At 40.7% G+C, this 26965-nt stretch overlaps 1 protein-coding gene and 1 long non-coding RNA gene across 3 annotated transcripts; one reads left to right on the forward strand and one right to left on the reverse strand.

Moving 5' to 3' along the window:
* Positions 1–265: 265 nt before the first annotated feature.
* Positions 266–26274, forward strand: ttc39a (tetratricopeptide repeat domain 39A). Of its 2 annotated transcripts, XM_086114819.1 has the most exons (21): positions 266–724; positions 2293–2343; positions 2444–2494; positions 3260–3313; positions 10461–10565; positions 14907–15038; positions 16781–16821; positions 16940–17007; positions 17087–17151; positions 17235–17334; positions 17484–17549; positions 18549–18657; positions 18754–18821; positions 18910–18969; positions 20418–20579; positions 20784–20875; positions 21482–21602; positions 22367–22478; positions 22555–22669; positions 22769–22885; positions 24258–26273. In XM_086114819.1, the coding sequence occupies exons 1-21, from the start codon at positions 675–677 to the stop codon at positions 24370–24372; spliced, it is 1854 nt and encodes a 617-aa protein (XP_085970945.1). In that variant the 5' UTR covers positions 266–674; the 3' UTR covers positions 24373–26273. The 2 variants fall into 2 exon arrangements, with proteins under 2 accessions (XP_085970945.1, XP_085970947.1); XM_086114821.1 differs by lacking the exon at positions 2444–2494 and having other exon boundaries at positions 24258–26274.
* On the reverse strand, positions 2175–12719 carry LOC147202368 (uncharacterized). The gene is made up of 3 exons (XR_015101317.1): positions 12619–12719; positions 10431–10578; positions 2175–2369 (listed from the first exon to the last, which is right to left on the reverse strand). It is a non-coding gene; the product is annotated as an uncharacterized LOC147202368 (long non-coding RNA).
* Positions 26275–26965: the final 691 nt, after the last annotated feature.

A 26965-nucleotide genomic window follows, 5' to 3' on the forward strand; every position in this document is an offset into this window, starting at 1 on the left:
ACAGACCCATAACCACTAATGTTTCCAGGCATGTTCAGAAATCATATTTTCTGACAAATATGTAACACACTAAATGGAAGTGGAATAAATAAATAAATGCTTATGTGTAGTTTTATTGTATTTCAATAAATTCCCTCAACATGTATGGGCCCATACTGTATCATGTAATGTGGCTTTTAAAAAAAAAGTAGTGGTCATTTTACCGTATGAATTATTTTTTTCTTCCTCCCGGTTCCGATATTCTGGGTTTTAATCTCAGCTCGGGTTTTTTTTTTTTTTTTTTTTTTTACACGAGAGTGCAGGGGTTGACCAGCCTTCAAATGGATCGGGGGAAGCTGTTCCATAGGCGAGGTGCAGCTGAGATTTTAGTCCGGGAAGAAAAGGAAGAGGCTACCAGAAAGTTTTAAGGTAAGGGTGGATGATTGTAGAGGGATGATGTCTCCATATCAACGTTAATTTAATCGATCCTCCCACCTCTGTTTGACTATTTGACTTGACGCCAAACGCACCTTTCCACGTCACGCTGTAGGAGGAGAAGGCAGCGAGCCAGGCAGCTCTCCCTCCCTCCCTCCCTCCACTTCTGGCCGGTTCCCTTTCTTCCCTCTCTAGCTCAAATCCGTGGGAGCTTCCCGAGTGTCACCTCCCGTCAAGAAGCTGCCCCTGCCCGCTGTGGAATGAGTTTTCTCAAGTGGAGACGGAGTGTAAAGGGAAATGACAGCAGCAAGTGAGTCGGCGTAAAGTTGGGGGGGGGGGGGGGGGTTCGCCAATGTCGCTCTTGAAAATGGTTGCTACGTTATTTCATATGTACTAATTGAATTTAAAGTGAATATGTTATGCTACGGTGGTGTGTTTAAGGACTCCCGTAAAATCGTACAGTGTGTTGTTGGTGTCGACAGCCTGTTGGGCGACATTGCACCGCCTGATATGGTCAAGCAGGCTTGTTAGCCACACTGTAATATATATTATAATTTAACACAACCTATACATTACCATCACAGTATGTCTCATTTCATTTTTTTGGTTTTGTTTTTTTGGGTGGTGACGAGGGTTGAATACTTCCACGTTGATAGATGTATGAGTGGCTCTTCATTTAAGATTGCGTTCAGGAAGTAAACGTGTCACTCAAGAACAAATTCATCTCAGCAGACGAAACATTAGGCACACCAGTCAAAAATGATCCTCTTCGAGGTGGTATAGGTACTCGCACGTAGTATAGACTGGTGAAAGTAAAAGTACTGATTTAACTCCTGTACTTGAAGTCAAAATACAGAGTTATAAATGAATTTGTATCTTTTTATTTTAATAACAAATAAACAAACAAACATAAAACAACCACCACTACCATTATCTCAGTTATTTTGACTTCTCCTCACAAAGAGATTTCATTTTTAGTTATAGGTCACATTAATAATGGCAAAAAGGTTTGATTGATCTGGGTAGGATTTTTTTATATCACAAAATCCTGGCATTTGAACAGGTGTGTTAAGAGTTTTTATATCGAGTGTATATTGACACTTTGGATAAGCAACGGTAAGTAGTCTTCCAAAGTCCCCAGGACCACCAGGATATATTGTGAGATCCATTGCCAGAAGGTCTAAATAAGACATTAAACTGATCTGATCGAAAGTGGTTGATATTTTGCATTTCAACACAAAATCCCTGATCGACTGTATTGTCATAATTTGTGCAATCTATCAATGACGTAATTGATCGGAACTAAGACATTACAGCAAACAACCGTGTTGCCATTTTGTATATGTGAGACCAAAAGTTAATTTATTTTTAGCCCTGTCACTTGTCATTTTCGCGGTGAGCCTTTGCCCTGGGAGGTGGAAGCATCAATCACAAAGACGTCACTCTCTTAAAAGGGCAGAGCAGTTCAGAACAAATAAGACGAACTACAGTATTATCAATAATTAAACGTAGAAACTGTATGAAGTTTGACATTTTATCGTGGCTCATAAGTCAATCGTTTCATCTCTACTTTGCACTAACAGTAACAATCAGATTTGACACAAGAGGAAGTGTGAAAAATTAACACTGTTTATTTGAATAAGAACTGAATGGGGTAAGTGTTCAAAATGCTTCTTAAAATCCACACTCAATAAAAACCACAATGACCCAGCCACTTCCTGTTGACTTGTCTTCCCAATAATGTGACAAAAACATCCATTTGTGCCGATACTTGAAATGGCTTTAATGTGTCAGTCTGGACCTTCGTCACATTCGTTCTGCCATCTTCTCGCAATCACAAGATCCATCAGATAAAGTCGAACTTTAACCTCTTCACAGGAATGTCACGAAGGCAGAAAGTGTCCCTGATGGCCCGGACTCCCCAAGCAGGTACCTTCCATCCAATGCCTCCACGGCTTGACATTTTTGAGAGAGAGAGAGAGAGATACAGAGAAAAGAGACATTGTTATTCTTCTGTGTTTTGCAATAGGCTTTCAGTCATAAACACTCCAGAATTGGATCCTATCATCAGTGACTTCAAGTGAGTGAATTTAATGATATCAAGTTAATTCAACTCCATTAATGGTACACAGGAACATGTACCTATCTGACCAGCCAGGTCACTTTATGTTCCCTAAGTACTAAAATGAGACCAAAAGCACTTTAACTTGTGTGTTCTTGCAATGGACTATGTGCTTTTAAGGGTCAAATATGTGAAATTATACCTAAAAAACAGCTGCTTTAAAAAGTTTATTATGGTACACTAACATTTGTCATCGCCAGAGCAACAGTGCACCATCGGCTTTCGGCAGGATCTTGATTCTTCTGAAATGTGCTTTTGTAATATATGAGGGGGGTTTTAAAGTTACTGTATGTTCTAATTCGACCAGAAATAATAGCTTTAAATTCGTTATGATGATGCAGTGATATGTGCACTCTGTCATTGCCATGACAACTGTGGATGATCAGGGCCAGCCAGGTGACTTTATGCTGTGCTACTGTTAGCGTCATCGCTAACATTACAGTCTCGAGTAGGTTTCGGCCATCGTTTTGCAAATGAATGTACAACCCTAGTTTTTTTTTCTTGCCACGGGGACTCATACCTAATGAGCCTCCATTTGTTCCCCACTGTGACTTCATTCAACAACAGTTTCCCAAAGCTCACAGACATTTATTTCAGTAGAAACCTAAGATTCCACCTGCTAACCGTGTCCCCCGCTTGTATTCCTCGAGCGATTGTTAGCTGCTCAGATGGATTTCATCCCTCCAGATGATCTACTTCCTCTGCTGTTGTTCATTCTTTTAGGTTGGAGTTACAAAACACCACAGATGTCCCGGAACAAGAAAATGCTTCCAACGGGTAAGCCCAAACAGTGGACTTTACTGTTGCCAAGGCGACACTTTCACCACAACCTGACTGAATTACGGTGACTTGTGACACATTGACGTCGGCGGAAAGTCATTGCCAATATTGCTGTAGCTCCTCCCCGCTGTGTCAATAACGTAAGGTATTACGCGCGATGGTTTTGTTTGGTTGTGTTTTTTGCTGTGAAACCCGTGGAGTGTTAAATACCTGTAAAAATACAACTCATTGTTTAGTTTTGAAGTATCTCCTCCTTTGTCATTTCGGTTCTCTTTCTTTGTATAGTGTAACCTCAAATTACACTATCAGCTCTTGTTTAACCCTTTCAGGGACAGCGGTTACTTCAGTGGACATCTTATAATCTTATCAGGTTAAAGGGTTAATAATATCAGACAGTCATGACCAAAATAAGTTAAATGCCTAAAATGAATAAAATATGTAAATAGATCAAATGTGATATAAAATCAAACTGGAGTAACCCATTCGTTCAAGGTTGCGGGTGAGCTGGAGCAGATCCCAGTTGACTTTGTGCAAGGGGGTCATTCCATGCCACATCACCCCAGTGGGTTTAACCCAACCAAACCACTCGGATTTTTGATTGATGATTAATTATGATGTCCTTGTTGATCGTGATGACAGAACACTAAATCTCAAATTTTAGGTCAATTGGAGCAGGGTTTGGGAGATATGGCCCACCGAATTTTAATTAGTTCGGCAAAAAGGGGTGTGGCCGCCTTCCTTTGAACCCTTGTATGGAACTACTGAGTCAGTCTTCACAAAATAGGTATTGTGGGAAAGGTAATTTCATAAGGAATCCCAATTTGTAATCATTTAGAAGATTGGTGCATATTTTAGTAACTTTACATTTTGACCAATAATTTGACCTTGTGGATCACGTCACCTTCACAATTTTTTTTTTGAAAATGTAATCTCTCACTACCACAATATTAATAGGCACAATATTAATGAATGGGTCTATTTCAAATAGATCCATCGAGTAAGACTACATTTCCCATGATTCTTCAAAAGTAGAAAGTATTTCTTGTTCTGGCATGACGACGGCTCCAACTCTCTTGGTGTGAAAGGGAGTGTGAAGACTTGTTTTTCTATCTGTCCTGCAATTGGCTGGCAACTGGCTAGGATCAGCCTCTGCTCACGTGCAAACCCTAAAAGAGGACATGCGCAGTAGATAATGGATGGATTGATGTGTTGTCGTTTTTTTACAAGCTGGGAGGTGAAGAGTGCTGATTGGGCACTGGATGTTGGGAGTTCTTTGTGATGTACTGTTTAACAAGTACCAACAAGTATTACCTGTAAATTCCCTTTGAAGGTGTATCAAAAGGACCGATGACTCTTGACTACTAAATTGTCATGATTGAGGCTCCACCCCCAATTTGGCCTCAACCATTCAGCGCAAGGCTCACAGCATTGCTGAAATTAAAAGTACACATTCTCAAGGCGAAGGGTTGATTTTCCATTTTCTGATCCGCTTATCCTCACAAAGGTCACGGGGCGTGCTGGAGCCTCTCCCAGTTGTCTTCGGGCAATAGGCGGGGGACACCCTGAACTGGTTGCCAGCTAATTGCAGGGCACACATAGACAAACAACCATCCTCGCTCACACTCACACCTAGGGACAATTTGGAGTGTTCAATCAGCCGACCATGCATGTTTTTGGAATGTGGGAGGAAACTGGAGTACCCGGAGGAAACCCACACAGGCATGGGGAGAACATGCAAACTCCACACGGGAAGGTCGGAGCCGAAATCGAACCCTGCACCTCTGCACTATGAGGCCAACGCGCTAACCAGTTGACCACCGGGCCGCCCTAAATTGAATTATGGCCCTCTATAATGGGTGAAATGATTCACGGATGTTCCCACAAATTGAGTTGTGTGCATGGGCGTGTTTGACTGCAGATAGGACAGATAGCATTGGTGTCCCCTTGTGTGATGTGCGATAGTCATCCCGATCTTATTATAAGCTCGCCGAGTGCTTCCTCCTCCTCCCATCTTTCATCCCGTGCCTCCTCCTCCTCCACCTTCTCCTGCTCCCTCTCTCTCCAGCTGCACTGCTGCTGCTTCTCTTTGCGAAAGAAACACCATCCTTTTAATTTTCGGAGCTCATCCGCATTAGTTTCCTCACGCACGAAAATGTCAAGAGAACGGCCACAGTCGAACGGGTAAGAGACGTCACTTGTGCGGCATGGCCGGGATGGCCCGTCTGTTAGTTTGCTTTCTTCCTTTCCCACTATTGCACGGCTAATACGTATGCCGTAGCTCAGGCATGTGGACAAACTTGCTGGGATTGTTTTTCCGAGCCGCTTTGTCTCGCAGCACAGAAAGCCCAATACAGTAGACAGCGACAGCAGTGACAGCAGTGAGGCAGGGTCGATAATGGGATGTCATTAACTCGCCGAGTGCGGAGATGTTGCGCAGAGGTGTGAATGTGAATCGTTGCTGCGCTCCCTTAGTGATTTTACATGTTTGAGTGCACTTGCTTCAATGATAATCAGGAAATCTGGCCACGATATCAAGCGTGAGGGCTTGAAATAACAAAACAAAAAAATTTCTGCCTTACAGTATGTCTGCTGTGTTCATTGTCCTTGTTGTACTTTCTCACAGTGCAGTAAGAGGATGACGTATTCTTCCAGATGTTGATATTAGCCGGCTTGATTCTCACTTGTTTGTACCAGTTCAGTTGGTTTTCCAATTGTAAAGAAATTATTTATTCATTGTATTGTCTCCATGACAGATAATTTAACACCTCTGGGGTCAACATTAGGATCAATTCAGTTTTAAGGTGAAGAGAAATGAAATAACTTTTATCTAAGCTTGATTTCAAGTAGCAAATACAGCGGAAGCTCTCAAATTTGAAACCAGCACTAGTTGACTTCTAAATTGACCTAATTTGCCCCCCCCCCAAAAAAAATTCCAGAGGAAATATAGTAAACCCTTGTTTATTGTTTATTTAAACACCAAAATGTTTGACCTAGCTGTATATTGTAGTCTGCTATTTTAATGCTAACATCTAATTTAAAGTGCCATTGATCGGTCACCTGAAATTAGCATATCAACCTTCACACAAAACTGCTCCTCGCACGGAGCATCAACACATACAACCATATTCAGTAAATACAGTCTCCTTGTTCTGTGAGAGTAATGACTAATACTAATACTGGAGATTAGTTGGGGACCTTCTCTGCCTTTGTTTCTTGCCCTTAAATTACATGCTGGATCTCTTCAAGTAGACGTAATGCTGCCCGGCGTGTTGCAGCACAACGTGGTACTACACGGAAGACAGGCGACTCCAAATTTTGACTTGACTTTACACTGCGAAAAAACATAAAAACGAAAAGGACGACTTAAAAATGTGTCGTGTAGCAGGAGCCCGGCCGATGTGCAATGATATGGTCGGGCTTCACTGTAATATAAAGCAAACTCAATTTGTTCCAGACTCAGTCACCACCATCAAACTTTAATATCCAGGCAAGGTTTCAAGTAACATTTTTGCATTCCTAAGTGTCATATAAGACAACATATACCAGATGTTAATCTCTGAATAATAAAACTGTCACGTAATACTTTAAAACGATTCAACCTTTGAAGATGCCTGGCATTCAGCAACAGAGAATACTATGGGCTTCACGTTTACCGATTGCATGTGCTGTTGATAGTAAAAGTGAAGCGAAATGTAAGTGGTGGAGACCGGCATATTAAAAAAAAGAAGGTTTTGCGATTTATCTACTGTGTAACATTGCATTTAAAAAATGAGGCAGCACACCCCAAAAAAAAACCTGAATTTAAAACTATTTTTCTCTGCTCATATAGCATGACTCCATCTTGTGACTGGCCCATAGATCAGCTCCGAAATTGAATTGCTGAATTGCCGATATGCTTACCATGCAACCTGCTAAATGGCAGACATGGCAGTTTTGCTCGCTCGGGGAAAAACTTTAAAACTTTCAAGCAGGTGCAACATAATGAGACAGAATTAGGCGAACTGGGGTTGACCTGCAAATGCAAGGTACATTTTTTTTTTGTAATCTTATTACCGAGGCTTTGTATCCTTAAAAAGATGTACAATATTGTGTTTTTATGTCATCGCTGTGAAAACAGAAAGAAAACAACGTTACGAAAGTCTGATTACTTGTTCAGTAAAAGTTGCACGTACTGTTTCTGAGAACATGTGATGATAGAGCATTTAAATTAAAAATGACGTTAACTTATGTCGCGTTAAAATATTTTTTCCTGACAATGTTTGATTTCGAAAACAGCAGGCAAGTCCGTGATGAGGTCAGACACGCATCTATTAGATTGCTACAACTGTCATACAATGCATTAGTGGATCTCGGAGAGTGATTACAGCTCTGTAAGATGAGAGGAAGTATGGATTTTGAAGTGATAAATCAAATCTTATTTACTATCTTGTGGATCCGCAATAGCAGGACATTGAGGAAACTTCTTGTTTAAACTGTTTTAATGAGTGTTTGCCTCCTTCGCTCAGAGCAAATATGTATTTTGGATGATCTGGCAGCAGTTTGTGTGACATAATAGAGGGAGGGGGCAGGGAGAGGGCTTTATTGAGATTATCGGCCCCAAGTAATCTTTCCTCCAAAGTGCGTTCCCTCATTTTTTGGCGATGGCAGTTGACAAGTACAAAAGATTATTTGGTCCACACCCAAAAAAATAAAATAAAATTTAAAAATCACAAATTTGAGAGGAATAAAGTCATAGAATCACAAGAATACACGGGTAAATAAGTAACTTTTCAAGATAAAAAGCCAAAGATTCAGTTACCTAAACCTGCTTGTATTTATTCTTGAGGATGTGATTGCAACTTCATAGTAGTAGAAGGTATAGAACATTTTGTTGTTATCATTTTGACATTTACGCAAAAATAAATAAATAAATAAATAAAAATAAACGTTCTTCTCCTACCATTGCAACATTTTCCTGTATCACCACTTCTACTAAAATGACACCTTTTCCCTTCCTAAATTATGACTTGATTCTCCAAACTTTGCAGCTTTTCTCAAAATTGTACTGTTGACAAGCGTTTTCCAACATTTTTTGTCTAATATGCATTTAGGCGAGCACATGACTCTTATGATTACCGTACTTATCAACTCATTAAGGGACCCTCGTCCCATTGTCATCTGCTAAAAGGACCCCTCATTTGTTGTATTTTTTTTTCCTTCCTTCAATTCAGACAGTCCAACCTGCTGCTGGTCATATGGTGAGCCCAGTAGTCACCCGCACGTCATTAGCCAATGCTGCCCAGTGTATGCTCTCCTGTGTGTGTGTTTGTGTGGGCATCTGCGTGCGCGTGCGTGTGACAGTTTCTTTCTGTCGCTTTAATAGGTCGGAATGTCAAGTGAATGCTGTATATTAGTCATCGCTATGACACAGATTAGTGGTTTGTGCTGGTTGTGCTCTTCTATTCTTCTCCACTGGTCCGAGTTGTCAACCCTTGAGTTAACCGTGACTGAGTGTTTTCTCGTTTCCTTAAATTCAAGACAATTTGCCAAGCTCATGTGATCAGTACAGTGGTCAGGGGGGAAAAAAAGTGTGCAAATCTGTTGTTTGTGTCTCAAGAGCACCACATCAACTCAACAACTGAATGCAGTGCAACGAGTTAAAGAAAGCGACAAGTCAACAGAATAAATCAGCTTGATGACAATTGACAACACATCGACACGCTTCAGTGTGCTGTAGCCCGGGATGCTTCATGTCGGTGATGCTTTCACGCTGAATGCAGAAATGGAGAAATAAAAGTCCCATTTAAAGGCGATCATGTGCCTTGTGATTGGAATCCTGCGAAGGCGACAGGATGGGGGAAGGGGAGCATGAAGTGGCTCCTGCCATATGCTCCTCACGTGAGGGTCATGTGAATGCACTGACATGATAATTAGGGCGTTTCTTTGCTTTCAAAAATATAAGTACAGATATGCGTATTACCAAAGGCAGCTCATCAATAATTCAATAATGATAACAGTGAACCTCTGTTTATCGCTGGCATTTTTTTTGTTAACAACACAGGCTATCCAGTCTGTAACATCTCAGCTTTTCTCAAATTTGACAAAAGCTACAAATACTTGTTGTACTGCAAGTACAAAATATAATCACAAAAAAACCAAAAACAATAAACATCTTGATAAATGATGTCCCAAACGGAACAGCAGATCAAATTACAGCGCCCACATTGTCTGCAGCACAGATTCGATTTTGTCATGTCAGATTTAAAAATGATGGAAATTTATGTTAACTTTCCAGAAATATTATTTCTATGTTGGCAGTTGTGCTGCCCAGTAGTACAAATTCAAATCCGGTAAATTAAGACCTCCCGTACTTTACTGCTGGTCACCAACGTAAATTTAATTCTGGGCTTCTTTTTTTTTTTTTTTTTTTTTGCCAAATAAAAGAAGAAATCAGTTTTTGGTATGTTTTTAAATTAAAATGCGGGAATATATAGGCAAGACCAAAAACAAATATCATAAATAGGAGAGAAGATTCATTTTGATGGTTTCAATTTTCCCCCTAAAAAAGGTAAATGGCAAAACTTCCTATCTTTCAATCTGGACAATTAATTTCCCATAATTTGCTTTATACATTTGAGAAACAACCGTTATCGCTAGCATTCTTGATGAGACATCTTAAATATTTCTGTGTAGGGAATGCAAACAAGTGCCCTAGTAACAGATTCAACAGTGTGCTATGAAAACGCTCCAAAATGACATTTGAAGAGCTCAAGACAGGCTACAATGATTTCCAACATGGCTAGCTAGGATGTCTGTTTGCCTGGAGCTGAGCTGCACTGTATTCGTTTACAGACTGCAGGCATGAGGCTCGAGAGAGAGGCACTTCTCTTCCCTTAGCTATTTTGATTGTTAGCATTTAGCTAGCTCGAGCAGAAGTCAGAGCTACAACAAATGATGTGGAGGGTCAGATCTAGCTCAGGGGCTCTTAAATTTCTAATGTTGATCCCGAGTGTGTTGAAACATATGTTGAGACTCATTTGATTTGAGCGTGGGCACCGGACTAAACTGTTTTGGTTGGGGGAAAGGAAGGATGAATATTTATTCGGGTAATGACAGGGACTACTTGGTGACTCACCACATCCTGTGTTTGCTTTTGTTCGACTAGGTGCTCGACCTCAGACCTGTCGCTGGCTCTGGAGGACTGCATGGCCTCCCTGGATCTCTTCCTCCACAATGACTTTGAGGAGGCGCAGGCCCGCCTGAGACCCAGGTAGGAGCGTCCACTGCAGCACGGTTGAACAGCAACAACAGCTTTTTAGCACACGTGACAGGCCACACGCTCGATAGCGCATGTTCTTCACCGAGGAAGAAGACATCCTTTATTCGTCCCTCGGGAAATTCAATTAATTGTCCATGCTATGCACACAGTGGTCAGAAATAAATGCACAACCAGGGCTCCTCTTAGTGCAGATGTCACAAATGAAATGAGCTAGCACACTGTGGAGGTTGGGGTTCGATGCTTTGCTCAAGGGCACCACTCGGTTGCTCAAACCAGATACACTAAGTTAATACAGGGAATACAATGGAATCTTTGGCCACACTTGCTGAACTCTCTTTTCTTCCAATTTAGATTAAAAAAAAAATCCCCCCCAAAGAAAATAATACAAATTAAATTAATCTGTTCCAGGGTCAAACTGTGACCATCATAATTCAGGCGATTCGTGAGTCATTGTTCAAAACAAATTAAACCCAAAAATGCTTAATGATTTATCAAAAAATTGTTATTGCATTTTCTTGAATTATACATTTTTAGAATATTATAAGATTCAAAATTAGAAATTAAACTGTATCCCCATCATTATGATGACTTTCAGTGTCAGAACTCCTAAATCCCACTTACATTTTTTGAGCATGCTATATATATATATATATATATATATATACTGTATACACACACACACATATATATATATATATATATATATATATATATATATATATATATATATATCCTCATTCTATGGTTATCATTCCACTCATTGCAAAAAAGTGAAGACTGATGCTCCTTAACGCTGTTGCAGGAGATGCGAATGTTGAATTTCTTTTGAATGCTATTTTCAATAAAGTATCGTTATTTTATCGTTGTCCTGTATTTTAGGTCCTCTGTACTGCCATTCTGATTTCTCTAATTGTTGGATGTTGAAGACGTAAAGTAGCCGTACATTGACATAGATATGACATGTATGGCGTGCTGCTTGGCGCTGTATTCACGAACACCTGTTGTCATCCAGATCTGGCAACCAACACCATGTCATCAAGTTACTAGACTGTTCTCTCCTCGGCCATGAAAACCCTCATGACAGTCTCACCTTTATCCACCCTAGATGCTCCCATTAGCTCATTTTCTTAGCACTGGTTGGACTCAAGAACATTTTCCTGTCATGACTGAACTGACAGATTTAATGAGTTTGCTGTGTTGTTGGTATGAGACCAGTCTAAATGTTCTGAGTGATGTAATCAACTTAAATGTCATCTTTTATAACTTTCAAGGCAAAGTCAGGATTGAATGAATTACTGTATTTTGTCTTCTTAATGCACCACGTCAGCAGCAAAGATGCGTCGTAGAGTTTGTAATTCCTTGAAAGGAATCTGAGCCCTATTATGTACTAACGTTACATTATATGTGTTGATGAGATCACTGCTTTTTGCACCATCTGCGTTAGTCAATGAAGGACTCTGAGGAGGGACAAAGCAGCTATGCAGCTTTAATTGCCACACAGAATTTCGGTGCGCCCACTTTGTGTTGTTTGTTGTGACAATATTGTCCTTCAAATCGCTTGCTTAGCCTTTAATTGACCATTTCATTGTGTTTAGGAAGTTCAGCTGCAAGTGGCTGCACGCCTATATTGTTACCAAAACGAGCAGAGCAGTACAACTTGTACGATGCAGCCACAGTTACGATACAAGGCCGACACAATCGCAGCATCTCGTGTAAAGTGTCACTCAGCCTTGAAAACCTTTGAAGCACTGCTGTGAAATATTTGGAATTCTCCCTCTTTCTCACCAGCAAAGCAACTCGTCCCACAGCTCGCTCCTAAAAGCTTTCTTGTCAGACCCTTAATTCCTCTGCCTCCTACGAGTGTCACATTAGTGCTTCTTGGTCAGGCGATGCTTTAGATAAGAGGGTACAGCTCAGTAAGAGCTATCTCGGAGTTCCGTAACATCATGCATTTGACCCTTTTAGGCACAGATAATAAAAACTTACATGTACTTACAAGTCTTTAGGCATGAAAAAAAAATAATGGCAGTGGATTTGAACTTACTTTGGTGAGGACAAAAAAATATGACACCGAGATATAGTCCTAGGCGTGAAGATATTTTCTTCAACAGACTTTTGTCTTGAGGATGCCTGATGCCGTCAAAAACATGTCGATGCAAGAATTGTTTTGCGGGGGAGGGGCGGTGAGAACAACAATGTACAAATTTCTGTAGCTCAACAGTTGTGTTTGTCTGCAATTTATTTTGTGTCTACCTAGCATAACATTATATTCTGGCTCCCCTTGCGACTCTCTTCCCCCGCACTTCTTTCAGGAGGTTCTCCCGAGTGTTGGCGCATCAGTCTTGGATATCATCAACAGCAGCCTCTCTTCTGGTGTAGTTCCCCAACAGTTTAAACATGCTGTGGTCCAACCCTTGATCAAGAAACCTGGTCTTGATCCAGATGTGCTGTCAAGTTTCAGGCCAATTTCCAAACTGCCTTTCATTTCCAAAATTCTGGAAAAAGTGGTGCACATGCAGTTGAAATTTTTCTTGGATGAACATAACATCTTGGAGGTCTTCCAGTCAGGTTTCAAGACGATGCATAGCACGGAGTCAGCCCTGTTACGCGTTTCTAATGACATCCTCCTGGCAAATGACTCTGGAGACCACGTGTGTCTAGTTTTATTGGACTTAACTGCAGCATTTGATACAGTGGATCACAGTATTCTGCTGACTCGTTTGCAGCACTTGGTGGGCATTGGTGGCAGTGCTCTTGAGTGGTTTAGGTCCTATTTAGCTGACAGAACCTTCTGTGTCAGCCTTGGCTGCTCTGAGTCACGCACTGCTCCCCTGTCATGTGGTGTTCCACAGGGCTCAATTCTGGGGCCTCTGCTGTTCTCACTGTATCTGCTCCCATTGGGTTCCATCTTAAGGAAACATGGTATTCCCTTCCACTGCTATGCAGATGACTGCCAGATCTATGTCCCACTGAGCAAGAAAGACGCCTTCTCATTAAGGCCACTCCTATCCTGTCTGGAAGAAATCAAAACCTGGATGGCACAAAATTTCTTGAGATTCAATGAAAAGAAGACAGAGGTGATATTGTTTGGTCCCAGTGGCCCTTGTACATTCCATCCTGTAGACTTGGGCCCCCTGTCTCCTTATCTTAAGTCAACAGTCTCAAACTTGGGCCTTAAACTGGACAGTGATTTCAAACTCGATCGGCAAATTGGTGCCGTTGTTAAATCCAGCTTCTTTCACCTTAGACAGCTGGCCAAAATAAAACCTCTCCTCTCACATGAACACTTTGAGACAGTAATTCATGCCTTTGTCACATCCCGGCTCGATTACTGCAATGCCCTTTACTTTGGAGTCAGCCAGTCCTCCATTAAGCGCCTTCAGCTGGTCCAGAATGCCGCTGCTCGCCTCTTGACTGGTACCCGTAAGAGGGAGCACACTCCTACTCTGGCATCCCTTCACTGGCTCCCCATTCATTTTAGAGTTATTTCCAAGATCCTCTTATTTGTTTTCAAATCTCTGAATAATCTCGCGCCACCTTACCTCTCTGAGCTCATCCGCCCCTACACACCTGCCCGGCGCCTCAGGTCTGTGGACCAGACCTTATTAGAAGTACCAAGAACTAAACTGAGGCTCAGAGGGGATCGAGCCTTTTCTGTTGCTGGTCCCTCTCTCTGGAATGACCTCCCACTGAACATTCGGCAAGCCTCCTCGCTGCCCATCTTCAAAACCCTCCTCAAAACTCACTTGTATTCTTTGGCATTCGACTCAGCATGACTTAGATTTGTTCTTGGTTTTACTGTTTGGTGCTTTCTACCGCCTTTATTACCGATTTGTCTTACTGTTTATTGTGCATGTTAAATTGCTCCATGTACAGCACTTTGTATGCAGCGATGGCTGTTTGAAAGTGCTCTATAAATACTCTTGACTTGACTTAGGTTGCTTTTTCACCCCCCCCCCCCCCTTTTTTTGCTTGAATTCTTTTCTCTTTAATCATCATTTGGTAATGGTTTACAACTGGAACAACAAGTAGAACTACGATTACATCAAGCACTCTTCAGCTTGTGTGGGCAAAGTTTTTATTTCATGGGTGTGACATGACAGGCCAGCAGCCACAGGCATAAATAGATGGGGGGTTTTGTGTGTGTGTGTGTGTGCGTGTGTGCGCGTGCGTGTTTGTGTTTGTGTTGGGAGTTTGGTGTTAACCAATCTCACACATGCCCACATGTCAGACTTTAATATTCACTTAATCTTCTTCCATCTCAAACTCTTAGAAACATATGTATGTTGTGTTCCCCTGGCTGGTCACTTAACCGTTATTTTACTTTCACAGAATCAAAGACAGCATGTATCATGCCCTGACCTACGCCACCTTCCTAGAAATGCAGGCCATGATGACCTTTGAACCCCAACATATCCTGGAAGCAGGAAACACCATGAAAGAGGCCCAGGCTATTTGCCAGCGGTGAGACATATGATGAACGTCAGTTGCCAAAAACTTGATGTTGGCATTTACAGTACGGTACATTCTATGTTTGTTTTACCAAAACAGCTATGCCATTGTCACAAGTAAAATAATGTGGTTATCATGTCACTGGCAAATTAAAAACTTTACACTTAAGGAGACTATTGCATTTTTCACAGTTTAAAGCAAATTCCAATTTAACTGAATTTGTCTGACAATTAACAAGTAACTTCTTGTGGCCTTATTGGAGATTTTTGGAGACTTGACACCTTCCAGAGCAGGAAATGTTCACCCTGACATATCAAAACTGCTTGCATGAAACCATCCATCCATTTTGCGATCCGCTTATCCTTACAAGGGTTGCGGGATGTGCTGGAACCTATTGTAGCTGTCCTTGGGCAGCAGGCGGGGTACACCATGAACTGGTTGCCAGCCAATCGCAGGGCACACAGAGACACACAACCATCAGCGCTCACACTCACACCTAGGGACAATTTAAAGTGTTCCATTAACCCGCCATGCCTGTTTTTGGAATGTAGGAGGAAACCGGAGTGCCCTCGCAGGCACTGGGGGGGTAATGCAAACGCCACACAGCAAGGCAGGAGCCGGAATTGAACCCTGCACCTCTGCACTCAAATACCGACACACTAACCAGTCGACTACCGCCTGTATGAAGCCCACACGGTCAAATTAAATCAAGTTTTTATTGTATTTTCACTTGTGAAGGCAGCACTTCACTTGATGAATTACATTTAGTCAGTTAGTGTCGTGCAGTGATTTTCAAACTTTTGACACCAAGTACCACCTTAAAGCAGCTCTCCAAGGAGCAACATCATCACCAGCGTTCAAATACTTTAGCATAATAGGCTAGTGGTCATTAAAAAAAATGAGGTAAAGATTATATATCTGATATTGTCAGCTAATGTAAAATCCTGAAGCGTTTAAATATTGGGAAAAAACTACCTGAATAAAAGTTCAATTAAAATTCTGTAAATATTAATTCCATTTTTCACATAAAAGCATTTGTAAAAATGAAATGCAAACATATTTTACTGAAATGGAATACAACTGAACTACTTCCTGCCTACACAGGTTTGTTTCTTATTTCTAGCTTCTTTTGTGGTTTACTCGAATGAGTCCACACAACACTGGTAGTACCCACGTAGCAGTTCAAGGTTTGCAGCATTTTCAGAAAACAGCTCATAACAAAAGATTGGTTGTTCATTTCACATTTGATGGGTGGGCGGGCAGACATTCAACTATTTGTATAAAAAGCAATTAAAAAGTCAATCTTCCATAATATGTCCCTGTTAAGGCGACAACAGTAGCCTCTGCACCATGGTAGGTGAAATGAAAAAAAAGAACCGCTGAAGCAACAACAGGATTGCTCGTACATTTGAAACCTTAAAAAGAAATCCATTCAGGGGGTTGTTCATACTTTGTGTGTACAGTATAGAAGACATCCCTACTGTATTTGGAATTGGAAGTCTTTTTAGCACCATCTGCTGATCGTATGTGGCAATGCTGACATAATCTCGACATAAATTATTAAGAATCTCACAATTGGCCTTCACAGAGAAAGACACTGTTAGAAAAAAAAAGCCGCGCCCATCACACACCAAACTGACCTCCCATCAGAAATGTAATAAAAGAGGCTCGTTTAATACAGTAATAAGCAAATAAATATGGACAGATGGGCAGGGGCAGAAAACTGATCACTGTATGTTTGCTTTCCTCATCAGGCACCGCAAGAAGTCAAGCTTATCTAAGGGCTTTACAGAAGGTGCGTACGTGTACGTGTGTGTGTCTGTGTGTGTGTGAGAGACAGAGAGAGAGAGAGAGAAGAAAAATAGAGAGAGTGCTGCAATCACTGACCAGAGCAAAAAACACTTTGGCCACAGATGAGATTCATGCTGAAGTCTGCTATGCTGAATGCCTCCTGCAGAGGGCAGCGCTCACCTTCCTTCAGGTCAGTCAAGAGGCCTCCGCTTGTTTGGAATCCCGAATGGGAATATTTATTGTGTCATCCTCCGACCACCCCTCCTCAGGATGAAAATATGATCAGTTTCATCAAAGGAGGAATCAAAGTGAGGAATAGCTATCAGACGTACAAGTGAGTGTCTGAATCGACCTCGTCACTCTGTCAAAATGTCGTGTACTTCGCTGATGTCCTTTCGTGTCTCATCTTAACCGCAGAGAGCTCCACAGACTGCTGGAGTCGACTGCGCACAGTCACGGCAGCAATCATGGTCATGTTGAGGGCGGAGTCAAGTTGGGAGTCGGAGCCTTTAATTTGGTGAGAGGGTTAAAAATGTTTCAAATGCATCCCAACTGGACAAACGCTGAGTACACATGTACACTTTGATGTGAAAATTGTCAGTATAAACCTGCTGGCACTGCATCAATCTGAGCTCTTTGGTTCCTTTGCTTCTCTTCCTCCCGCAGATGATTTCCATGTTGCCCACACGGATGCTGAAGCTGCTGGAGTTTGTGGGTTTCTCGGGTAACAAGGTGGGTTCCCCCCGCGCTCGTCAAAAGATTTCAAGATGCACAAATGTCTGAAGTAGGAGTTTTTAAACATTTCGACTTTAAACCCAAGCTAGCATGAAATGACGTGAAAGCGGCTAAAGCAGTTTGTATTAAGTGTTGTTGATATTTGATATTTTTCTATTTCTTTTTAGCTTTGACTAAAAGCTAGTTGTCCAAAAATATTGTTAATAATTATTCCCAAGACATGTATATCTTCTATGTTCCGACTTTCTGGTTGAGTAGAATGTCCAAATTCAACTAGAGTTTTACCAGAATCTTTTGGAAGAAGGGCAAAAGACTGTCAGGTAAATGAATAATTGCCACGGACGATATTTTGAATGAACATCCATCACATAACTGTCATTTCCACCCTTTGCATACAAGAGGCCGTGTTCATTCAGTCTCAACTAATTTGCACTTCAAAGGAAAGCCTTTAAGATAAGATAAGAAAAACTTTATTAGTCTCACAATGGAGAAATTCCCAATTCACAGCAGCAAAGTTATGAAAGGAAGAAGTAGAACAAAATATAGGAGCTGCAGTAAAGGCAGTTTTCATTTAGTGTTTATAAAAAAAACAATGATTCTTGAAAATAAGAATATGTGGCAAAACATACTTGATCTAAAATCTTAATTTCATTGATTGTTAATGTTTCCCCAATCCCCAATGACATTTGCCCACCCTATGAACATATCTCCGCCACGCTTTGTAATCACACAGTCTTAATATCCATCTTAGACTGATTTATTTGGTTGAACCCGTATTTATCATTATTTTATTTTATTTCACTTTTGTACTTGATTTTTTTGTACTTTCACCCACTTTTGTAAGATGTCCTTCAGCATTTTGAAATAAAAATGTCTGATTATTATTCTGATTCTTATTAATAACTGTAATGCAGTGCTATGATGCATAGACACGTGTATACTATACTAACAATGCCAAAGTAATTGTGCTTGAAATTTTTGTGTAATTGTATGCAGGAGTTTGGTCTCCAGCAGCTTCAGGACGGCTGTGCAGAAAGCACATTTCGGTCATTCTTATGCAACATGTTGCTGCTCTGTTATCATACCTTCATGAGCTTTATACTAGGCAAGTAAACACACACAAATACACACTTGCGGATATACTGCACACAAAATCATTTTTTCCATATTTTGGGCATTGCGCACTTTGTGTTTCCTGCAGGCACTGGAGAAGGAGACGTAGAAGATGCAGAAAAACTGCTGCAGCCGTATCTCAAGAAATACCCTAAGGTGTGCGAGCTGTTTGTGCTTTTCCACACTTGATGTTTTGTCTCGTGTGTGTCACGAGGCTAACAGATTTGGGTTGTTTTTCTCGTAGGGATCAATCTTCTTGTTCTTCGCTGGTCGAATCGAGGAGATCAAAGGCAATTTGGATGCTGTAAGTGCCCTGGAAATAGTTCGGCATTGACTGAGTTGTGACTTTGATCATTTTATTGTTCATATTGTACTGAACAGTCAGACTGTTTCACGCCACAAAAAGCTGTGTGGTTAGGATCACATGTACTTATGTTATAATTGGTGCCCTTTTGTGATTAAAAAAACAAAATTAAAGCAAAACGCCCATTTGGAGCTTATTCTTTAGATCAGGGATGTGTAAACTTTTGTGCTCAGGGTCATTATATATTTTTTTATTAATTTTTTGGTTTTTGTTTTCTTCTTTCTCTGAGAAACATTGGCATCGGCCTCAAAAAAAGGAAAATTCGGTGGTTCGGATCACATGTTCTTATGTCATAATTGGTGCCCTTTTGTGATAAAAACTAAATTAAAGCAAAACGCCCATTTGGAGTTTATTCTTTAGATCAGGGATGTGTAAACCTTTGTGCTCAGGGGCATTACCGGTATATATATATTTTTCTCATATATATATATGAAGTGTGTGTGTGTGTGTGTATATATATATATATATATATATATATATATATATATTCATTCATCCATTCATTTTCCGAACCGCTTGATCCTCACTAGGGTCGTGGGGGGTGCTGAAGCCTATCCCGGCTGTCTTCGGGCAGTAGGCGGGGGACACCCTGAACCGGTTGCCAGCCAATCGCAGGGCACACAGAAATGAACATCCATTTGCGCTGACACTCACACTTAGGGACAATTTGGAGTGTTCAATCAGCCTGCCATGCATGGTTTTGGAATGTGGGAGGAAACCTGAGGACCCGGAGAAAACCCACGCAGGCACGGGGAGAACATGCAAACTCCACACAGGAAGGCCGGAGCCGGCCGGGATCAAACCCACGACCTCTACCCTGTGAGGTCTACGCGCTAACCACTCGACTACCGGGCATATATATATATATATATATATATATATATATATATATATATATATATATATATATATATATATATATATATATATATACATACACATTTTTCGGACAAACATTGGCATCAGCCTCAAAAAAATCCATGTCCATCAGACCCTGGTCTAAATTATTGCAAATATTACAGGACTCCTAGTAATGTAAATTTGTGGTGGGCCGGATTAATTAACCTGAGTCATTCATCATCCACACTTGCTTTTGTGGCTCACTGAGCTAGCATCCCATGTCTTGATAGTTTGAAATAAGTTTTGTTTGACTTTGAAGATTTTTTTCCCCATACATTTATGGATGAACCACCAAATTATACCACTTTTTGGTCACCTGACTGTAGGTTCCACAACTGCTGCGTTTGAGCGAAGACTTGTCGCACACAACAGAGATAGTCGCCAACAGAAACTATGAATGCTGATTTTGCAGTGATGATAGTACAAGGAGACACAAACCAACAAAGCAAACAAAACACAATGACGTCTCATATGTGGGTCTCTCTCAGGCTATCAAGCGGTTTGAGGAGTGCTGCGAGGCTCAGCAGCAATGGAAGCAGTTCCATCACATGTGCTACTGGGAGCTGATGTGGTGCTTCACATATCAACGGCACTGGAAGATGGCCTACTTCTACGCCGACCTGCTCAGCAAGGAGAACTCCTGGTCCAAGGTGGATTGTTTGCATGTGTAGTCACAATGTAGTCTCGCCAACATAGAACAGGAAATCTTTAGAAACGTAAAGCGTAAACAACTACAATCCTACCATTGCTGAGAAAGCTGGACCTGTATATTTTTCTATCTGCTTCCTTTTTCACCCGGTAAAATTGAGGTTTATGTGCGTTCGCAGTAGTAACCGTTCTTTTTCCTCCCTCAGGCAACCTATGCGTATATGAAAGCAGCCTACCTCAGCATGTTGACGGAGGATGATTGTCTAACCTTCGGGGAGACGGCGCTCACTTTGTTCAGGTCGTCAAAAGAGTTTTTACAATTCTGTCATACCAAGTGAAAAGAGGATCATTCACTGTGGTGACGATAAAACAGTGACATCATTATGTCTTGATCAGGGTAACAACTGTGCTTCGTCGAGAGGGGAAACTGTCATAAAACACATATGATCTCAACTTAAAATGGGAGAATTCTGTTGTTTTAAATGTTGTCGGGCTGAATAATGAATTGATTTTATGTCCACATTGCGTTGTAGTTGAATGCAATTTTCAAATCAGAAAAGCTGTAATTGTGGGAGAAAAAAACCTGTGCTTCATTATCGGTTGATTGGCTTTTTTTTATACATATTTAATTAATACTGTATATTGAATTAGATGCTAGGTTATTTTCCTTTCATTTCGCAAAAACATTTACGTCAAATAAATCTCATATTATTTATCACAGGTAAATGTATTGCTTATGTTTGGTTAAAAAAATACATGGAAGAGGATACTCAATCATAATCACAATATTGGGGGTGGGGAGATTGTGATTATTTTTCAAACTCGTTCCTCCCTACTAATTTATATGTCTAATTAATCATATCAAAGAGGAGTTTTATAGATACACGTACGATGTGTATTGCAGGCAGGTGGAAGGGCTGAAGCAGAAAATTGCTGGCAAGTCTTTACCCACGGAGAAGTTTGCCATCAGGAAAGCTCGTCGCTACCTCACAGAAAACTCCATTCCTCTTCCTGTCCCACCACTGGTCAGTGCTGCTTCCACGCATGTAACACGCGAGTAGACTTCATTTGACTCCTTAGCAAACATATTTAGATGCACATCTACATCAGCAAACAAAGGAGAGTTTCTTTTCATCGGCATTCGTAAATTTGGGCCATTGCATGCTTTTAACTTTGTGAGAACAGTTTGGGGAAGGGTTTTTCCCGTCCATCATGCTTCGGTGCACCAAGCATGTTCCGTACAGGCATGCCTGGATGAGTTTGGTGTGGGACATTTTCCCATAGTAATTTAGCCATGTCCCACTTTCCTCAAACTCAAAACAATCAAAACATACATCCAGTGTATGTCACCGTTTTTAAATAATTGCATGTCCAATGTAACCCGATGGCAACAGCTGAACTGTATTCGGGGATAATCCAATGCATTTTAAATTCTGGCAATTGTGTGCTGACTCCCATTTAACATGAGGTTAAACATGATTAGTTCAATCGGAATACAGACACATCCTCAGTTTATGAGTGGGTGTGTGCACTTGTATAACAACAGCATCAGTTATTTTTACTTCCCCTCTTGAAAAGATGAGTTTTCCATTACGCTGTACAGGTTTTTCGGTTTTAATTTAATCTAATGAAATGTGAAACGGAATTTATGTTCCTTAACATGCACAAGTCCAATATACAACAAGTGCTGTTGGAGCTCAGGACCGCCCCTGTGTGATTTTCTCAGCACACTTGCAGCATCAAGAGTGCTGAGAAATAATTGGGCTGATTCGCTACTCTTCTTGTCCAGGAGATGATGTACGTTTGGAACGGCTATACGATCATCGGAAAGCACAAAGAGCTGACTGAAAACATGCTGAAGACACTGGACGAGGCGCAGGCGAAACTTGAAAGCATGCCAAGTATGAAGAATCATCAACCAGATGATAAGGTGATAAATTTCCCTCTCACTTTTTGTAATCAAATTGGTCTGCCAAGGGTCCGAGTTCTCATTTGACGACCAGTGTCTGCTGAGCTTGCTCAAGGGACTGTGTCTCAAGCACCTGGGGCATCACGATGAGGCCGAACACTACTTTACTCTTGTCCTCTGCAAGTAAGCATCATCCAGACACGGACATGTGCATCATTAATATATAGAGTTGCTCTCTGACTGTTATTGATTAAATCTGATTCAAACCCATCTCTTCTGTAGTGAGACCCAGATCAAGTATGACCACTACCTAGTTCCCAATGCGTTGTTAGAGCACAGCTTGTTATGTCTGGAACAAGGCCGGAATGATGAAGCTGTAAAACTACTAGAAGCAGCAAAGTAAGTGATGGTGAATTCTAATGCCTTTCTGTAAATCAGTGCTTCAATGGCTCATATGGGGGAGGGTTGTGGGGGTATGACTGTCCCGGCATATGACGTTTCGAGGTTATGAGCTAGGGTTGAACTGTTGTTCTCGTAAAACTTTCCATACAATATTAACTGCTAATCTTAAAATTGTTAATGGTCATCAAAGTGTAAAAAGATGTCAACCTGAGTGTAGAAAATAATTTCAAGAAAATTAAATAGCCTATTCACCCGCAAGATGACATTTGTGCAATTTCTTCATGTACGCAACTAACTCACTTTTGATTAAGCATGAGGGCAGTCAAAAAGTAATGACCTTTTTTTCAATTTATCCAACTTATAATCCATATTTTTTTCGTAAATTTCAACATTGTGTAGTTCAAATACTCGTGTGAAATATTAATTGTGAAAAAACAAAAAAGATTGTGTGGACATATCCATCTCTGTCATCATTGTATGTCCATCGTAAGCACAGAGCCGTGGTTAACTTCCTTGTTTTGGAAGGGGAGCAATGAATAAACATTTTCAAACTGATTGGAACCCACGTCTCATTTCCTGTTATGTGGTTGAGAAAGCTTTTGGCACATTTGTGAAACTCAATAAGCCCCGAGCAAGCTTTGAAATGGGCTTGCGTTTTGGCACAAACCTTTGCTAAGTTTAGCTCCCTCACAATATTTATATTAATAATAATGTTAATATTATCAAGAAGTTCAGCAATGTCATCGTTAGTGATTCTGCGATCTTGTTTGAACATTTATAAGCACTTTGACGTTCACCTTGTTTTCTTAGTTCCTCGGCCCTAGCACTGTTTCCAGAATTAACTGCTGAAGATGGCTTTCCACTTCTTGGTCTGTCCCGGAGGTTGCTTAAATTTTGATCTTCTTCACCTTTAATCCTGGATACCCTCTTTTTGACGGCACTGTAGCCTATTGCACCCCCAAAGCTGTTTCCAATCTTTCTAAAATGTTAATTGGTGGCTCCCCTTACAAAACAAGGAATTCAATCGCAGCTCTTTGCTTCTGCCGGTACATCCAATGATGACATCATTTCCGAAATGGCTGGCATGAAGTGCCATCGTCAATCTATTTTTTTTTAACAGTTCATATTTAAACAGGTACTGTATTATAACTACAGATTTATTTATTTACAACTTATTTAGTCCCATTTACATCTCCTATAATTTGCTTTTTCATGTATATTTAGTCAGGCCATAGCCTTGTCTAATAGTGAAACGTGTTTTTCTGCCACCTTGTGGCAGCTATAAGCAATTAAAAGCTTTTTGAGTGGCATCAATTGGGCATAAATGTTCCTCAGTGTGATTTTCTAATGAAACATTGTTTTCGTACAGGCAAAATTACAAAAACTACTCTATGGAATCTCGGACTCATTTCCGTATTCAAGCCGCCCTGCACAAAGCCAAGGGCACGAGGGAAAATGGAGTCTACGTACCCTCGAGCCCATAAGAGCGAGGATGGCACACAAGAGCTGAGATCCGGCGTCTGCATTCTCCCTCAGTGCACCACTCGGCTTAGGCTCGCCACGTCACAGGGTTGGAAGGTTTTTCCTTCAGGACGGTTTTGGGGAAGCAATGGCCAATATTTTATTTTCCTTTTGCATGTTTGTCTCCTTTATTGGCAACTGCCGCTGATGGCGTGTCCCTTGTGGCACTGATGGCGCTCATCGAGAGTGTGACACGTGCACTGGCTGACCTTCACTTCCTCAATCAACTGGAAGCCGTGGCAAGTCTGTGCATGTGCCTCAAATAATGACACACTAAATAAGCAAAGCCTTTTTTTTTGCGGGGTGCGGGGGGTGAGAGTTGTATCGGAAATGGCTACTAGTACTACAAAAAATATGTTGGGCAATGCGCGGTTGAGGTGATGGTCTTAATGGAAGACAAATATATGTAAATATATGTATACAGGTGCATCTTAATGAAACTATTCTGTAGTTGGGTTAAACTGAAACCTTTTCATTATATAGATTCACTACACTCAGTGAAAAATATTTCATGATTTTTTTAAGCTAACCGCTTATCTTATTGAGGGGCCGCCACAGCAAATTAAGCGAAGAAAGACGAAAAATGTTTTACTGTATGTTGAATGTGTTTACATAATTAGTTTGACTTTTGAGTTGAGCCGCTAAAATGAACTATTCTGCATTTTTACATTTTTGGGGGTGCACCCATATTGCAGGACTAAAGATGCCACTATGACATCAATTTAATTCAGTTAAGGGGTCATCCATTAAACTCCTGGCGTTAGCAAGACAATGCATGTGTTATGTGCAGACAGCTGAGTTTGCATTTAGCTGACCTTTCCCTGACAATCCATGTTGGATGATCATTTTTGTCATCCATGGTTTCTCGAGAATCCACAGTAGACGTTACATACTGTAAATGCCACCTTTTACCCAAAAAGGACAGATGACTATGTGTCTTTTAGAAGGACAGCCTCCTCCTTTTCTTCTGTCCCTCCACGTCAGTGGGACAGACTCCAGCAGCACTTGAGCTCAAACAAACAAGCCATTCACTCGGTGCAATGAGGGGACCGCGTGTTTGTCCCCCTGTTGGATCTCTAGCGAAGAAATGACAAGCACTACAGTGTGAACCTCAACCTGTTGCCCTCCCCCTCAATCAGCCATGCTTGCTGACAACCTCCTGCAGAGGGGCTTTGGAACGTTGTGTTTAGCGCTACTGTCAAACTGAAATTGTGAATATGAACAAACACAGTACATTATAGTGAAAGGAGAGAAACCGTCTTTATATGATTGAATGACTTGATGGTCCCAGCCCATCAAGTCATTCAACAGATCCAGCAACAGATGGATGAACACAGAGAAACTCAAGATGGTATTTCAGGTTAGAACTGCTCATTTTATTCATGTTAAGAGGAAGGTTTGGTGTTCATGATGGCGATGAGGAGTCAATTTGTTGTTGTTTTGTTGCTTCTCATGTGTCTTAATATTCCAGTAACAACTTGTGTTTTCTTTTCGAATATTATGTTGCATTTCCCGTTCAGTTTCCACCTGGACATTTTAACATGAAAGTTTGTGGCATTGTGATATTTGCATTGAGCAAATGAGAATGGGCAAGACTACCACTGAGCATAGACGTTCCTGTATATACTGAATGTTTTTTTTCATTGTAATTTGAAATGGAATTAAGAGAGCGATCTTGTTTCAACAGAAAATCTGATTGAGTTGTCTTTTATGCCAATGGTTCTCAAACTTTGTGGGTCCAGGGACAGTTTCAATTTTATGAGAATAAAGTCATAAATTTTCAAGACAAAAAAGTTGTAATCTTTATAAGAACAAAGATTTTGTCGAAGTCGAAAGCCAACTCATAATTAACCTTATGTGAATAAAGGTATATTTTTCTAAAACAAAACCACAATATATCATTGCGCTCGCAACATAATGGCCTGACTACATTTTTTTTTTTTTTGCAAAAGTCTGATTTGTGTCAGAAATGATTCTCGATAGTCCAATGGAGATGTTGCAAACATGCCAAAAAAAAGAGAAAACATGAGTTAGGTAGTTATGTTATTAGTATCATGAGAAAGTTTCAAGATTGAAAGTGAGGATCAGCGTTTGGGATGATGAGTGGATGGATGGATGGATGTTACGCAATCATAATTGATTCCAAACTATTTTGCGAAGCCCCAAGATACATGGGTCCAACAACCTCAATTTCAGAACTAATGTTTTATACATCTGTATGTTGTGGTTTATTGTAAAGTGCTTTGTTCATTTTTTGTACATTTAGGGAAAAATGTTTATTCACACAGTAATATCAGACCTTTTAATTTGCCTAGAGCTAAGGTGGAGAGGAGCTATTGGTTGTTGTTTATTGGTGCGGCAGTCCTTAAATGTAGGAATACACTACACTTCTTTTTTTACACGACAGAAGGGATTCCAGTTTAGTCATCACTGTTTTATGCCAGTTACTGTCTTGTATGTATGTGCACGGCATTTTTCTTGAAACATGAATCAGTTCGTGTTATTGACTGCCTTCTGAATCCCTCCCTTAAGACACTAAAACACAAAACGCTCCTA

This window comes from Hippocampus guttulatus, chromosome 7 (assembly GCF_054856545.1).
Source record: "Hippocampus guttulatus isolate MCC_2025c chromosome 7, RoL_Hgut_1.0, whole genome shotgun sequence".
Classification (NCBI taxonomy): domain Eukaryota; kingdom Metazoa; phylum Chordata; class Actinopteri; order Syngnathiformes; family Syngnathidae; genus Hippocampus; species Hippocampus guttulatus.

Coding starts and splice junctions, on each gene's coding strand:
- ttc39a (XM_086114819.1), top strand. CDS start 675: ATGAGTTTTCTCAAGTGGAGACGGAGTGTAAAGGGAAATGACAGCAGC. Junction 15,039..16,780: donor GCCCAGGCTATTTGCCAGCG/GTGAGACATATG, acceptor TTTCCTCATCAG/GCACCGCAAGAAGTCAAGCT. Junction 21,603..22,366: donor CTCTTCCTGTCCCACCACTG/GTCAGTGCTGCT, acceptor CTTCTTGTCCAG/GAGATGATGTACGTTTGGAA.